Here is a 17,464-nt window from a genome sequence, read left to right as displayed (position 1 = left end):
GATTCTGTGTCCCCCTCTCGCTCTGCCCCTCCCCTGCTCATGCTCTGTCTCTCTCAAAAATAAATAAACGTTGGGGCGCCTGGGTGGCTCAGTCGGTTGAGTGTCCGACTTCGGCTCAGGTCATGATCTCGCGGTCTGTGAGTTCGAGCCCCGCATCGGGCTCTGTGCTGACAGCTCAGAGCCTGGAGCCTGTTTCGGATTCTGTGTCTCCTTCTCTCTCTGACTCTCCCCCATTCATGCTCTGTCTCTGTCTCAAAAATAAATAAACGTTAAAAAAATAATTAAAAATAAATAAACATCAAAATCTTGATCTTCAAAAAAAAATCCTTTATATTTCTATCAGGAATATCATATTTAAATTCAGCTGTTCAGGGGTGCCTGGGTGGCTCAGTCAGTTACGTGTCTGACTCTTGATTTCAGCTCCGGTCATGAACTCATGGTCATGAGATGGAGCCCTGAGTTGGGCTCTGTACTGGATGTGGAGCCTGCTTAAAATTCTCTTTCTTCTTCCCTCTGTGCCACTCCCCCACCCCACCCCCCCAATAAATACATACATACAGCTGCTCAAATAAAAGAAGGGCCTTTTAGGGGCGGCTGGGTGGCTCAGTCAGTTGAGCGTCCGACTTGGTTTCAGCTCAGGTCATGTTCTCAGGGTTTGTGAGTTTGAGCCCCACGTCAGGCTCTGCATTTACAATGTAGAGCCTGTTTGGGATTCTCTCTCTCTCTCCCTTTCTCTGCCCCTCCCCTGCTCTCCCTTCCTCACTGTCTCTCAAAATAAATAAGCTTTTAAAAAATTAGAAGAGGGGCACCTCGGTGGCTCAGTTGGTTGAGCGTCCGACTTCAATTCAGGTCATGATCTTCTGGTTTGTGAGTTCGAGCCCTCCATCGGGCTCTGTGCTGACAGCTCAGAGCCTGGAGCTTGCTTTGGATTCTGTGTCTCCTCCTCTCTCTGCCCCTCCCCTGCTCATACTCTGTCTCTGTCTCTCAATAATAAACATTAAAAAAAATTTTTTTTTTAATTAGAAGAAAAAAAAAGGTTAGAGAGGGAGGGAGCCAAAACATAAGAGACTCTTAAAAACTGAGAACAAACTGAGGGTTGCTGGGGGGGGTGGGAGGGTGGGTAATGGGTATTGAGGAGGGCACCTGTTGGGATGAGCACTGGGTGTTGTATGGAAACCAATTTGACAATACATTTCATATTTAAAAAAAATTAGAAGAAAAAGGGACAAGTGTGTATATATATATATATATATAAAGAATCTTTCTGTTTAATCATTCTGCGGCTTAAAGGCCAGGAGTCATAGCACAAGATCAAGACACTTATCACCTCCTGGGGGCAGGATAAGCCAATGACATGGCCATATTTTCCATGTCAAATAAACCTCTAGACCAGTGAATCTGAAAACCCATGCATGTGTAATGATGAGAACAGAAATGTCAAAGCATCAACTGATAGCTCATAATAGTAACTGGCTAATGTTCAGAGAACAGAATCCTGAAGGAATAGGATATGAAGTAGATGACTTTGAAGGTGGTGGTGATGGGGGAACAGATCCCATGGCATAGGAGGTGAGTGCAGTAGGTGGTGTAAGTTTAGCATTAAAGACAAGCTTTGCTCTGTACATTGGAAAGTACCTACCCCGTCTCTACTTTCATCATCCCACGCTAAGGCACGGTTACTTGTGCAACTTATTTTTGTATTAAGGGAAATGTGGTGTAATAGAGAGTCCCGTGTGTTTACAACTGGAAGCAAACTGAAGAAAGTCTGTGTCCTACTCAAGCAAAGTAGAAAGGACAAACGCAGCTTAGACAAATAGATCTCTTTACTTACCTTAAGGATTAAGTGTCTGAGCTCATTATCCTGAATAAATGAAGGTCTATAATTATCTCCTGCATAAGAATTAGTCATACCTAAAAATAAATCCAAAAGTTATGGAAAATAGTGTAGAGTTGGAAACGTAGTAAGTGCTCAGTGAATATTAGCACTGTTGCTCCTGCCAATATTGAAAATGGTATTTTCTCTTTTAGCACTTTCTAAGACCTTATTGTGATCATTCTTTCATTACTAGATTAAAATGTCCTGCTTTTATGCTGTAAATTCTTAGAACTACTTATTCCCTTATACTTAGATGTGTAGAGAGTAGGAGCTGTATTTAAAAAGAGTGATATCTCTAACACTACAACATGCAACAATATTCAACGATCTACTTATTTCTGTAATTTCTTAACTTATTAAAACTGATCATGTGAATTACCCCAAAGAGGAAAACTGTGGAATTTTAAACCATTTCTATGGATTCATAAAATTTTCCATATAGCTCTTTAAAAATCATAGGGAGACTTCTGATAATATACAAATATGTATAAAATATAAACGAAATAATGCAAGCCCTAAGCACAGAGTATATTGTATTAAAGTAACTGAACAGCTGGCAAAATAAGGAATCAGCAGGTCAAAACCTAGGTCAAAGTTTGAATGAGAGAAGTAAGGGAAGCACCAAATCACATTTGCCCGGAAGGCATCTACCCACCTTGACAGGAGAAAGCCCTTTGTGGCCACAAGGGGGCGCAGGGGACAGTCCACCAAGCCTAGGTGCCCAGTCTCTAGATAATCTCCAGGCAAGGGTGATTCACAGGTAAATCAACTTTCCCTCCCTTTTACTTCTCAACATCCCTAACCCCAAGCCTTCTTCCTGAGGATCGCAAGAAAAGTTGGTTTTGCAAGAGAAAGATGGGTTAATGCCCTGAGAGGGTCCTCCCCTCTACCTTGAGATATTTTAACTACATAGTGGTCCTTGGATGGATTTGCAGCTCAAACTCACAAAATACCTAAGTGATGGGGGGTGGGGAGGAGGGAATCACACCTCATGGTATGATTTGATAACGTTTTCTCAGATTGGTAGCACCATTGTGAGCCTTGCATAAGTAAACGAAAACCTGTCGGGGGTACCTGGGTAGCTCAGTCAGTTGAATGACTGTCTCTTAATTTTGGGTCAGGTCATGATCCCGGGGTGATGGGATCGAGCCCCATGTGGGGCTCTGTGCTGAGCATGGAGCCTGATTAAGATTTTCTCTCTCTCTGTCTCTCCCCAGATTTCATGCTCTCTCTCTTAAAAAAAAAAAAAAATCTATTTTTCAGAATCTATCTTCTAGGTAGGCCACCAAGAATTCCCTCAAACGATTTCTTGTTATAATTACTACACAGCAACCTGGTGGGAGGAAGTTGAGAAAGAGCTGAAAGATACAGACTGCGTTCCAGGCCAGGGTACAGCAATACATCAATTTGAGCAAAGCAGTGATAAATGCTTGTCTGGCTTGAAGCAAGGTTGGCAGAGGGATGCTGGGGAAACCTTGTCAGGGTAAATTGGCCAGAATAGGCGAGCCCTGACAGTGAGTGAGGACGTGCTCTTGAGAAAATGAGGGGAGCAAGGGCAGAGCTAAAGCTAGGGTGAGGTGTGTTAATAAAATGCATGCCGTGACATTCTGTACATGTGCCAATGAGGGATAATGAATTTGGATTCTCAGATTTCTGCTGGCAAAAACCAATGAGGAAACATGGTTACTCACCTTTATGACAGTGTTCATTAGGTTAAAATGATCGAAATCACAGTAACTATTCCTCCCCCTCCTCCTCTTACCAACTCCAACATGAGTAAACACTGTGCTTGTCCTTTATATATATTATTCTTTACTCTTGACAACGACCCTATCAGGTAAGTGCATCATCCCTGTTACAGATACAGAAGCTGAGGATTAGAATGTTAAAAAATGGGAGTAAGTCATACAGCTCTTAAGTCGAAGAGCCAAGATTTGAACCCAGGAGGTTTGCTTCTGGGACTATATGCATGTACCATTGTACCCTACTGGGCCCCAGTGTTATGACTGCACACATATAATGCCCACAGTTTCTCTGAAGGCACATGATGAAAAGAAGGGCTACTCTAAGTGTGGTCTGCGGACCAATGTCAGCAGCAAACTGTGGCAGGTGAGTACAGAAACTAAGAACAAGCATTTAGACCCTTATGGAATTGACACTGTTGTGGATCCCAGCCCTGATCCTTTTTCCAGTAATTAAGTGTATTTCACAATGGATGGGAGTGGATAACACTTGTCCTTCACCCAGCTAATTTGAGAAGCACTGCTGAGAGTATAGTACAAAAAATTATTCTCCATCCTTCTGTCTTTAAAGTAATTATGTAGGGACCCAAATAACACGATCCACCTGCAGCCCTCTGATGATTCCGTGTCTAGGCTTTTGTGGTGCGAGCTGGGGGTATATGCTGGTAAATGCCCTGGAATGCAGACAGACCCAGTGGCCTTAAGTCCTCTCACTTGTGGGCAGCACTGACTAAAGGGTATGCTCAGGATGTGCGAGGAGTACTTGATCGCCGCACTTCAGCTTAGAAGGGCCCAGGGCAAAAACCTGTGATCCATGCCACAGAATCTGCTCTGGATTTAGACAGTGTCTTATCCCCACGGAGCTTCTATTGCTGCTCCTGTCATTCATACTTCTACTGTAGCATTTATCACACTAGGTTTTAATGATCTCTGCCGGGGTCTGTTGCTCTTGCTTACCATGAACCCCTAGAGCATAGAGATCTTGCTTCCTTTTCAAGTTCCCAGCATAGACAGGAAGCTACTTGCTGCCCAGTGCATGATTGTTGAATTAATCGATAGGTTTGTGGCTTTTCCCTTAGGTCCGCCTCCCTCAGGGCCTTACAAATGTGAAAACTGTTGGGTAATTTTAGGGTTGCAATCAAACGACCTCAGTTGAGCCTGCAAATGTTCACTGCCAAAAGACTTAAAGGAAATATTGCATACAACTTATGCAAGATCCAGTTGTGGGTAAAAGAGAATCTTATTTCACAACAGTTATGAAAATGAGACCTCCAGTCACACTCCCAAAAGGAAGCCTGCCAAGCAGTATCCCCACGCTTGTGCCATTCTGCATGGCATTGAAGGGATCAAGGCTATACGTTCTTTTCCCCACCGCCTGCTCTTCGGATCTGCACACAGTCAACTGGTTAGAGTGGAGAAGCCACTGTTCTACCACATGTGGAAATCTAAGGAAGGTGACTGAAAGTACTATTTTTTGTTAAAGGGACTTCTTAGGCAGAAAAGAAGGGGCTATAACAAGAACACTATGAAAGAAAAATATTTCACTGGTAAAAACAACTATGTAGCAAAGGTAGTGGATCCACCACTTATAAAACTAGAATGACAGTTATAAGACAAAGGTAGTAAAATTATATCTATAAAAATCAAAGGATACACGAAATAAAAAAGATGTAAACTGTGACATCATATATATAAAATGTGGAGAGGGGGAGTACAAATGTAGTGCTTTTAGAATGTGTTCAAAGTTAACTGACCATCACCTTAATATAGGCTGCTCTATACTAGGATGTTATATATGAAACTCATGGTCACTACAACCAAAAACCTATAATACATACACAGAAAAATAAAGACAAATAAATCTAAGCATCACACTAAAGAAAGTCATCAAATCACAAGGGAAGGGACCAGAAGAAGAAAGGAATGGAGAAGAACTACAAAAACAACCTGAAACAATTTTTAAAATGCCAATATGTACCTATCAGTAATTACTTTAAATGTAAATAGACCTAATGCTCCCATCGAAAAACATAGAGTGACTCAATGGGTAACAAAACAAGACCCAACTATATGCTGCCTACAAAAGACTCACTTCAGAGCTAAAGACACAGACTGAAAATGAAGGAAGGAAAAAGATATTCCATGCAGATGAAAGCAAAAGAAAAGATGGGGTAGCAATACTTATATCAACAAAATAGACTTCAAAACAAATAACAAGAAACTAAGAAGGCCATTACATAATAAAGGGAATGCTCCAACAAGAGGATATAAAAATTGTAAATACCTATGCATCCAACATAGGAGCACCTAAATACACAAGGAAAACACGAACATACATAAAGGGAGAAGTTAACAGTAATACAATAATAGTAGAGGACTTTAACACCCTACTTGTATCAACAGATAAATCACCTAGACAGAAAATAACAAAACAGTGGCTTTGAATGACAGAGTACAACAGATGGGCTTAACAGATATACATACACAAAACATCCCATCCAAAATAACAATACAGATTCTTTTCAAGTGCACGTGAAACATTCTCCAGGATAGATCACGTTAGGCCACAAAACAAGTCTCAATAAATTTAAGACTGAAAAAAAAAGAACCTGAAATCCTATCAAACATCTTTTTTGACTACAACAGTATGAAACTAGAAATCAATTAAAAAAGGAAACCTGGAAAAACACAAATGTGTAGAGGCTAAAAAAACACACTACTAAACAACCAATGGGCCAACAACTCATAGAGGAAAGGAAAAAATACATGGAGATAAATGAAAATGTAAACAATGGTTCAAAATCCCTGAGATGTATCAAAAGTAATTCTAAGAGGTAAGTTTATAGTGATACAGACCCACCTCGAGGAAGAAGAAAAATCTCAATCTAACTTTATACCTAAAGGAGCTAGAAAAAGAACAAACAAAACCCAAAGTTAGTAAAAGGAAGAAAATGATAAAGATCAGAGTGGAAATAAATGAAACACAGACCAAACAAACAAAAAATAAACAAACAAACAAACAAAACAACCAGAAAAGATCAATGAAACTAGGAGTTCATTCTTTAAAAAGATAAAATTGTTAAAACTTTGGCCAGATTTATCAAGAAAAAGAATCAAACAAAATCAGAAATGCAAGAGGAGAAGTTACAACCAACACTGCAAAATTGCAAAGCATTAAAAAAGACTAGAACAAAAAATTCTATGCAAACAAATTAGACAAACTAGAAGAAATGGATACATTTCTAGAAACCTACAATCTTCCAGAAATGAATCAGGAAAAAAGAATCTGAACAATTACCAGCAATGAAATTGAGTCAGTAGTCAAAAAATTCTTAATAAACAAAAGTCCAGGGCCAGATGGCTACATCACTGAATTCTACCAATCATTTAAAGAAGAATTAATATCTACCTTTCTCAAATCATTCCAAAATATAGAAGAGAAAGGGAAACTTCCAAATTCATTCTATGAGGTCAGCGTTACCCTGATTGCAAAACCAGATAAAGACACTACAAAACAAGAAAATTACAGACCAATAGCCCTGAAGAACACAAAAATCCTCAACAACATACTACCAAACCAAATTTAACAATACATTAAAAGGATCATTCACCATGATCAAGTGGGATTTGTTCCAGAGATGCAAGGATGGTTTGGTATCTGCAAATCAATCAAAATACACCATGTTATAAAATGAAAGATAAAAATCATATGATCACCTCAACAGATGCAGGAAAAAGCATTTGGCAAACACAGTATTTAGATAAACTCCACAAAGTGGGTACAGAGGGAACAAAACATAATAAATGCTATAAATGACAAACCCAGAGCTGACTTCATCCTTAGTGGTAAAAAGCTGAATGCTTTTCCTCTAAGATCAGGAAGAAGATGAGGATGCTCATTCTTACTGCTTTTATTCACCATATTACTGGAAGTCTTAGCCACAGCAATCAGATAAGAAAAAGAAAGAAGAGGCATCCAAACTGGTGAGGAAGGAGTAGAACTGTCACTATAAGCAGATGACAAAATACTATACAGAGAAAACCCTACAGATTCCACCAAAAAACTATTAGAACTAATAAACGAATTCAGTGACGTTGCAGGATACAAAATCAATATACAAAAATCCATTGCCCTTCTATACACTAATAACTAGCAGAAGGAGAAATTAATAGAGCAATTACATTTAGCATTGCATCAAAAATAATAAAATACCTAGGAATAAATCTGACCAAGGAAGTGGAAGAACTATACTCCGAAAACTGTAAGACATTGATAAAAGACTTGGAAGATGACACAAATGGAAAAATGTACTGTGTGCACTTAAGATAAAGCTTTTAGTGAAACCAAGATTTTCGGTATCTAGAGTCGTGTTCTCTCCACATACAGAATATCAGCACGTATCAAGATTGATGCCTATAAAAAACTGATGCCTATAAAGCTGAAAGACACATCTGCACAGAATCTCAGTAGCCAATAACAACAGAACGAATGAATCAAGTACCTTGATTACAGGGAGGACTTCACAAATCCAAGTGTGGAAGCCACTTCCAAACTCACCTTTTAAAGATCTCACGTGTTGGACAGCCATTCTTAAAACCGTAAGTTTGTCCAGTCTACGTGCCACGGGATTGCACTGAGGGATCATTGCAGACAGTTCTTCAATCAGGTTATTCATTTTATCTCTCCTCCGCTTTTCAGTTTGACTATGAGCTTCTCTAAGAAGGAAAAGAACCTCCTTTATTTTAACAAAGAGCAGACCCACGGTTCCCCCAGAGGCACCAGCTGGAGCCAGAGGAGGCCCCCAAGCACACGCAGTCCTAGCTCCCAACTCTGGCCCTGCACTGGCAGTTCAGGGAAGAGGAGGGCGCTGCTGAGCACAGGGACGGTGCTCATTCACGGAGCTTTCACCCCACCAACTACCCTTGCTCCTTCCTCCCTATCTTACTTCTGCAAGCCTTCAAGAATTAAGATGTGTCTGAGAACCACGCGGGTAGTTTTACAACTTCCTGTCTTCAGAGGAAGAGTTGAGTAGCCTTCCATTGCAGCTCACTCCTCCCGGGTATTATCATCAGCAGTTATCAGCATCTTTTTTTTTTTTTTTTTAACGTTTAGTTTTGAGACAGACAGAGACAGAGAAGGGGAGGGGTGGAAAGAGGGAGACGCAGAATTCCAAGCAGGCTCCAGGCTCTGAACTGTCAGCACAGAACCCAACACGGGGCTCGAACTCATAAGCTGTGCGATCATGACCTGAGCCGAAGTCGGAAGTTTAACCGACTGAGCCACCCAGGAGCCCCGGCACCTATCAGCATCTTAAGGTCACTCTCTTCCACAGCTCCTTCCCATGGGGCTACAAGTGTGTGCAAATCTCTCCATCCGGGGGGCGGGGGGAAACAACCTTTTCCCAATTCTAGGGATTTTTTTCCTTGCCATCTTCCCTTCTCAGCCAGCTTGCTGGGAAGAACACCATCTCCACTATGTCTTTCACTTCCCAGGCTTTCCATCTATTAAAATCAACCTCCCACAGACACTGACCCACTGAAACTATTTCTAGTGTCCTTATTTTATGCAGTTCCTTGCTGATCCCTGACTTGAATTTGACAGTACTGACATTTCTTATTCTTTTTCCGGCTTCTGGGACCGTTCCTGCTCCTGCATTCCTCCTGCTCAGCTCAGTCCCCTTAGTCTCTTTATCAGCTCTTCGATCCTTAAACAGTGGTGTCCCCAAGATTCCCTGTTTGGCTATACTCTTTCCTCACCTTACAGCTTCACCCTGAGATACCTCCTTTCTGCAAAGACTTTACAATTGTACATAAGCTGCTTACTAGGAAATCCCTACCTCATTCATACCTCACCCAGGCCCCGACCTTCAGAACTTGAATTACACACCTATGTGATTCACAAGCGCCTTAAGCCTCAAGTAATCCCACACTGAATACATTCTTTGCAATTTGCCCCATTTTATTTCTCCTTCCTCCATTACCCCTGATTTACTCCTTTTATAGAGTTTATCTTGGTTGCTGACATCACTAGGGTCATTCTAAACCCTTCCTTCTTTACTCTGAGGAACCACATAATCACAAATTCCTATAGGTTCTAGTTCTTAAATATGTCTTCTCTTCCTCTCCATCCATCGGTCGCCACCTTAATTCATTAGGCGATAGCTCACTGCACTATCCCCAAAAGCCTTTTAACCTGCTATACTTTCTAGTGTCTTCCTCTTCCAGTCTATACAAACCACCGCTTCCAAAATTATTCTAAAACAAATGAAGTCATCGAATTCCACCGCATAAAGCTGCTAAATACATTTCCACTGCCTAAGAGGAAGAGCCAAACTCCCTAATGACATCTCAAGGTTCACCATGCCCTGGCTTGTGCCCTCAGTTAGTTCCATCTCTCCATGCTTTCCCTACCTCTCCAAGTGTTATTTAGTAGCAACGCCAAATGACTTGCTAGTCCTCAAACATGCCAAGTCCTCTCACATCTCCACTGACTTGCTCTTTACTAGGCTTAGAATATCCTTCCCTTCTATATTCATAGAAAAATCCTACTTCTTCAAAACCCAGCTCGGTTATTCTCCCGAAAACTTTCTATGACTACTGCATGATTAACCACTTCCCTCTCTCCACTACCTCAGTACCTTTTATACTGTTACCATATGTCACCAAACCTAAGCCACCATCTGTTGGAAATTCAGTGTTAATACATCAGAAGGCAAGAAAAACGTTGCCAATTAGCAGGAAGATGCCATTGATAAGACATTTTTCACAGCTGGGAAAATGTAGGGGAAAAATGTGGATCTTACATTTCAAGAATTAGGCTATTTTACTCTTCACGCTTAACTGTAAGCATTTGTCTGTTTCTTAGAATACACAGATCATGGCAACTCCAGAATTTCCACGTAAGAAGAGTTTTCAAAGGACAATCTGATGGGTAAGAAGTAGGAGACTTGCTTGGAGCTATTTCTATAACAACTTTATTTTCTAAAAATTTTTTCATGTTTATTTTTGGGAGCAAGAGGCAGACAGAGCGTGAGTGGGGGAAGGGCAGAAAGAGAGAGGGAGACAAAAGCTGAGGCAGGCTCCAGGCTCTGAACTGTCAGCACAGAGCCTGATGCAGGGCTCAAACCCATGACCCACGAGATTATGACCTGAGCTGAAGTCGGACATTTAACCGACTGAGCCACCCAGGCGCCCCTACGGCAACTTTAAATTAGATGAAAGAAAATGTAATTTTTCTACATAAAAGAGTGGGGGGGTGGGGAGAACACTAAAGGAGACTGATGGAGATACTACTTCCCTCTCCCCGCAACCATTCACACTTGGGTAATGCCATTCCTGGAACAAACTATGTCCTTTTGAGTGAACGGGATGGAATTAAAATTATATGTGTATTCACATAAAATTTAGTTATGCACTCATACTTTGGTCTATTCACGAGTAATTTTTAGATTAAAATTTAATGATTAGAAGAATGTTATAGTTATCCTCGTGTTAGAATGATCACCTCTTGTTTCTACCCGTATTACCCACCAGCACGGACAACAGCAATGGACAGAGATGCCCAATGCCACGGCTGTACAGCAGACAGGGTGCTCTCAGAGCTGTGGGTTAGAGACAGGTGAGGACAGGTGGGACCAAGGCCACTGTGGAGAACAATGAATGATGACGGTAGGAACCAGGGAACCCAGAGGAAGGCACAATAGCTAGCATTTGAATAAAGTTCTTTTCTTCAAGGAGATGCACTTGACAAGACATCTGGACGATCCTATGAAGGAAAGGCATGCTTCCCAGAGACTGGTGCTCACTTCATAATGGAGCAGCAGGGCTCTGGCTCTGAATTCTGTGTACTGTTATTGCCACTCTGACCCATGCCAGAGTTTTGTAAATCACATCAAAAGCCAGAATAAATGACGAAAAAGCAACACTGAGATGCGGCCAGGTGGCCAGATCTAGAAAAATTTTTCTTGATGTTGAGACTACGTTGAAACAACTGACAGAGAATTTTACGACGATGAATTCCTAACCATCAGAAGCTCCTCATAAGTAATCGTTTGTTTATATTTTGTTTATATTTGGTTATATATTTATTTATATTTGTTTATATAAGGAACCCACTCTTCTCTAGTGCTTAAGGGAAATATTTTAATAAACAGCTCTTGTAAGAAAAATTTAGAGGCATCTTAAGACAAAATGTTATTCAAGTAGATAGAAAAGAAAGTAGATAGAAAAACCTCATATTCGTGAACCAATTCTGTCTTGATGTTGCCTTTCACTTTGGCTAAAGGTTTGCATGTGCAGCCTTTTCCACCCACCACGTGCCAATCTCACAATTTAATGTACCTGAAGGACTTCATTTGTACGTGTTGTTCACCATCTTCCTTTCTACAAAAAAGCAGGATAAAATGTCAAACTACATGAAACAGATTTTATTTAATTCTTGAAAGAGAAATAAATGTGAGATTAAGTACCATCATCCTAATTCCTGTTCAGTGTTTAGTTACGAATGCTACCCTGAGCTCCTAATGACCAGAAATGATTATCACTGTTGACACAAACGGTGGTTCTCCTCCCAAGGCTACAGGCACATGATCCCCAACAGGGCGACAGGAACCATGGTAGCTGACAATGAACAATAATTGGTGCTCTACTTAAAAATGATCTCATGCCAATCCTGAGAAATAGAATTTTAATATGAATAATGTTAAATAGAATAATTTTTCAACAATTGATGGCTTTACCAAAAATTTTACGGCAGCTGTATGAAAATAGCCTAAAAATTAATTAAGAATTTCAGACCTTTAAACAAAAGGAATTTATTTTGTTAAAATTCATCTGGATGATGAAAAATATCACTGAAGACTAGAAAGTCTGATCACTTGCCAATAACATTAATATTCACAGTAGCATATTCCCTAGCAGACTATGCCAAATGTATATATGTGTGTGGAAATATATACATACATGTATGTTTGTGTATGTATGTGTATGTGTTATTCATTAAGAAATGGAGTCACCAGACCACTACTAAAATAAAATATACTGATGGTGACAGAATACTTTCCACATTAAAAAATCATGCAGGCTGAGTAGTTTTTAAAATATATATATTTCAAAGAGCCTAAATGTCCATCAACTGACAAATGGATAAAGAAGATGTGGTTTATATATACAATGGAATACTACTTGGCAATGAGAAAGAATGAAATCTGGCCATTTGTAGCAACATGGATGTAGCAACTGGAGAATGTTATGCTAAGTGAAATAAGTCAGGCAGAGAAAAGACAGATACCATATGTTTTCACTCATATGTGGATCCTGAGAAACTCAACAGAAGATCAGGGGAGAGGAGAAGGGGGAGGGAAAAAAAAACTTACAGAGGGAATAAGGCAAACCATAAGAGACTCTTAAAAACTGAGAATAAACTGAGGGTTGATGGGGGTTGGGGGGGGGAGGGGAAAGTGGGTGATGGGCATTGAGGAGGGTACCTGTTGGGATGAGCACTGGGTGTTGTATGGAAACCAATTTGACAATAAATTTCATATTAAAAAAAATAAAACAATAATAAAATGGAAAAAAATAAAAAATATATATTTTAAGAAATATATTTCCAAATGTATCAATACAAACAGACAAAAAAAAAACCAAAACAACAAAAAAAACCCTCTTAAATACAGAGAACTGGTGGTTGCCAGAGGGGAAGTGGATGAGAAGATTGGCAAAATAGGTGAAGAGAATTAAGAGGTACAAAATTCCAGTTATAAAATATAAATAAGCCACAGAGATGAAAAGTACAGCATGGGGAACATCATCAATAATATTATAATAATGTTATGTGGTGACAGATAACTACATTTATCATAGTGAGCACTGAATGTGTGAATTGCCAAATCACTATGTTGTACACCCAAATCTAATATAACATTGTATGTCAACTGAACTTCAATAAGGAAAAAAAAACTTAAATGAGATTTAAAATATATTCAATAGAAAGTGATACAGAAGTATAAAAAACAAAAAACAAAAATAAGCCCAATATAAATATGACTGAGATTGCAAAAAATGCCAAACAACAGAACAAAATAAACATTAAAACTATAATTCCAGAACATTTTTCTAAAATTTGGAAAAAATCCCGGAATTATATATTGAAAGGATACCATAACCATGTTAGCATGGCCAACAAGGAATCATAATTAAAACTACTTTATTTTTCTTTAAAGTTTATTTATTTATTTTGAGAGAGAGAGCAAGCACGTGCAAGTGAGGGAGGGGCAGAGAGAGAAGAGAGAGAGAATCCCAAGCAGGCTTGGTGCTGAGAGTGCAGAGCCCAATGTGGGGCTCAAACTCACAAACTGTGAAATCAAGAGTGGGACACTTAACTGAGCCACCCAGGTGCCCCATAGTTAAAACTACTTTAAAGAAAAAAAAATCACTGGACAACCAGGCAAAAAGGCTAAGTCACTAATAAGGAAAAGAAAACAAGATTGTTAGTAGATTTTTCAACAATTCTTAGTGCCCAAATTTAAGATACTCAAGGAAGGGAAATATGAGTCCAGGATTTTATATCTACCCAAATTGACCTCCAAGTACAAAGCTGCAAACAAACTATTATAAACTTGCCAACTTTCAGGCTACAATGATCCCATGAGCCCTTCCTAAAGAATCTATTAGAAATGGACATTCAGACAACCAAAAGAGTGAAAGACAGTAATATAAGGATCCATGCTGATCATTAGATATAAATACACCTGTAGAACAAAGCTAATCCATGGTTATAAAGGAGAGAGAGAGAAAGAGGCAAGTTGTTTTCTAAAAATACATATTTAAAAAATATATTTCCAAATGCATCATTTTTCAGGGGGGACTTGAAAAACTCAGAAGAAAGTACCCATAATATCACCTGGAAATTATCATAGTTAATATTTTACTGTCTCCTTCCAGTCTTTTTCTTAAACATGTATCTAGATACATACAGAAAACAGCTTTGACTATTTAATTTAGATATGGTGTGTATGTGTGTATAGTCTATTTATGGAGATGTGTGTTCCATATATAAACAGAATATATACTATATATGGAATGTATAATATATAGAATATTACATACAATGAATAAAGTTCAGATGATAGTGTATAATTTTTTATAGCTTGTCTTATTCACTTAACATTGTAACACAAATATTTCCCACACCATCAGATATTCTTGGGGAAAAGGACTGAAAATGATTAAATAGCCCATTGGTTAGCTAAACCATAATCTAATCATTTTCTATTACTGGATATTTCAATATTATAAATAATATAGCTAATACTATTGTGGTGCATGCATATTTGATTATTTTTCCCATGATAACCCTTCAGAAATACAATGTTATGGATAACTATTTTAAGGTTTCTGATTCATCTTGCCAAATTTCCCTCTTGACTCAACAATTATCATTTTCCAAGTTTAGCTTACCTTTGAACTATTATGTTTATCTGACATATTTTGAGTTTTTAATATTTTCTTGCTTAAAAATTCATTCTATAGAAAAATTAATAAACTTTATAAAGAGATGCTTATAAATATGCCAGATAAAAAGAGCCACTAAGATAAAAACTTAAGGGATGTTTTTTCCTTCTCACTGTCTAAATAAAAAATAGCTTTCATAGTTGTGGTACTGTGTCAACAATATTTTAAAATACCTAGGAATAAACCTAACCAAAGATGTAAAAGATCTGTATGCTGAAAACTATACAAAGCTTATGAAGGAAATCAAAGAAGATACAAAGAAATGGAAAAACATTCCATGCTCATGGATTGGAAGAACAAATACTGTTAAAATGTCAATACTACCCAAAGCAACCTACACATTCAATGCAATCCAAATCAAAATTGCACTGGCATTCCTCCCAAAGCTGAAACAAACAATCCTAAAATTTATATGGAACCAAAAAAGACCCTGAATAGTCAAAGTAATGTTGAAAAAGAAAACCAAAGTGGGAGGCATCACAATCCCAGACTTTAGCCTGTACTACAAAGCTGTAATTACCAAGACAGTATGGTATTGGCACAAAAACAGACACATTGACCAATGGAATAGAATAGAGAACCTGGAATCGGATCCCCAAATGTATGGCCAACTAATCTTTGACAAAGCAGAAAAGAGTATCCAATGGAAAAAAGACAGTCTCTTTTGCAAATGGTCCTGGGAGAACTGGACAGCAACATGCAGAAGAATGAAACTGGACCACTTTCTTACACCATACACAAAAACAAACTCAAAATGGTTGAAAGACCTAAATGTGAGACAAGAAACCATCAAAACCCTAGACGAGAAAACAGGCAACAATCTCTTTGACCTCAGCCACAGCAACTTCTTACTTGACACATCTGCGAAGGCAAGGGAAATAAAAGCAAAAATAAACTATTGGGACCTCACCAAGATTAAAAGTTTCTACACTGCAAAGGAAACAATCAATAAAACTAAAAGGCAACCTAAAGAATGGGAAAAGATATTTGCAAATGACATATTGGATAAAGGGTGAGTATCCAAAATCTATAAAGAACTTACCAAACTCAGCACCAAAAAAACCCAAATAATCCAGTGAAGAAATGGGCAGAAGAATGAATAGACACTTTTCCAAAGAAGACATCCAGATGGCCAACAGACACATGAAAATATGCTCAACATCACTCATCATCAGGAAAATAACAAATCAAAGCCACACTGAGATACCCCTTCACACTGGTAAGAGTGGCTAAAATGAACAAACCAGGAAACTATAGATGCTGGCGAGGATGTGGAGAAACAGCAACCCTCTTGCACTGTTGGTGGGAATGCAAACTGGTGCAGCTGCTCTAGAAAGCATTGTGAGGTTCCTCAAAAAATTAAAAATAGAACTACCCTATGACCCAGCAATAGCACTACTAGGAATTTATCCAAAGGATACAGGAATGCTGATTCATAGGGGCACATGTACCCCAAAGTTTATAGCAGCACTTTCAACAATAGCCAAATTATCCAAAGAGCCCAAATGTCCATCAATTGATGAATGAATAAAGAAGATGTGGTTTATATATACAATGGAATACTACTTGGCAATGAGAAAGAATGAAATCCTGTCATTTGCAGCAACATGGATGGAACTGGAGGGTATTATGCTAAGTGAAATAAGTCAGTCAGAGAAAGATAGATATCATATGTTTTCACATGGGTGGAACTTGAGAAACTTAACAGAAGACCATGGGGGAAGGGAAAGGGAAAAAAATAGTTTCAAACAGAAAGGGAGGCAAACCCATAAAAGACTCTTAAATACAAAGAACAAACTGAGGGTTGATGGGGAGGTTGGGGGAGCGGGGAAAATGAGTGATGGGCATTGAGAAGGGCACTTGTTGAGATGAGCACTGGGTGTCATATGTAAGAAGTGAATCACAGGAATCTACCCCAAACCAAGAGCACACTGTATACACTATATGTTAGTTAACTTGACAGTAAATTACATTAAAAAAAAAAAACAACAAGGAATTCGTAACCAAAGATTATATATATGTATATATTTTTTCACATATGTTATCTGATTCTCACATTTGAGAATCATGTAGTTGTCACCATCCCCATTTTACAGAGGATGGAATTGAGGCCACTAAGGTTAATGACTGCTCAAGGTCATATACCTAACAGGAGGCTGGTATGTCTTCCATTAAGCCTCTCCTGTTGCTGTCATCATTTCCAGTCTGCTCTGTGATTGGTCTCTGAAGCAAAAAACTAGGTTAGATTAAGTCAGCTTCTTTTCTCTTTTCCCCTTTTAGTCTAACATCATACTTAGGGAATAAAACAGAAAATAATTTTACAGGTGAATGATTT

At 38.8% G+C, this 17,464-nt stretch overlaps 1 protein-coding gene and 1 long non-coding RNA gene across 16 annotated transcripts in view; one reads left to right on the top strand and one right to left on the bottom strand.

The window, feature by feature from the left end:
• LOC113593004 (uncharacterized) overlaps positions 1 to 12,091 on the top strand; it is a 109,937-nt gene extending 97,846 nt beyond the window's left edge. Inside the window, exons 2-3 of the long non-coding RNA XR_003413019.2 lie at positions 10,484 to 10,549; positions 11,353 to 12,091. This is a non-coding gene — a long non-coding RNA (uncharacterized LOC113593004). The remainder of the gene's footprint in view (positions 1 to 10,483; positions 10,550 to 11,352) is intronic.
• Positions 1 to 17,464, bottom strand: part of BMAL2 (basic helix-loop-helix ARNT like 2) — a 120,324-nt gene that overhangs the window by 49,906 nt on the left and 52,954 nt on the right. For 11 of the 15 annotated variants that reach the window (XM_027035799.2, XM_027035800.2, XM_027035796.2 and 8 more), the window contains 3 exons: positions 11,959 to 12,000; positions 8,177 to 8,334; positions 1,832 to 1,911 (listed from right to left, as the gene is read on the bottom strand). In XM_027035799.2, the coding sequence (XP_026891600.1) occupies positions 1,832 to 1,911; positions 8,177 to 8,334; positions 11,959 to 12,000 (280 nt within the window). The remainder of the gene's footprint in view (positions 1 to 1,831; positions 1,912 to 8,176; positions 8,335 to 11,958; positions 12,001 to 17,464) is intronic. The other 4 variants (XM_027035797.2, XM_053226065.1, XM_027035798.2 and 1 more) reach the window with 2 other exon arrangements.

Source organism: Acinonyx jubatus, chromosome B4 (genome assembly GCF_027475565.1).
Source record: "Acinonyx jubatus isolate Ajub_Pintada_27869175 chromosome B4, VMU_Ajub_asm_v1.0, whole genome shotgun sequence".
NCBI lineage: Eukaryota > Metazoa > Chordata > Mammalia > Carnivora > Felidae > Acinonyx > Acinonyx jubatus.
Note: the sequence above shows the minus strand (reverse complement) of the source record. Positions and strands in the feature narration are given on the sequence as shown.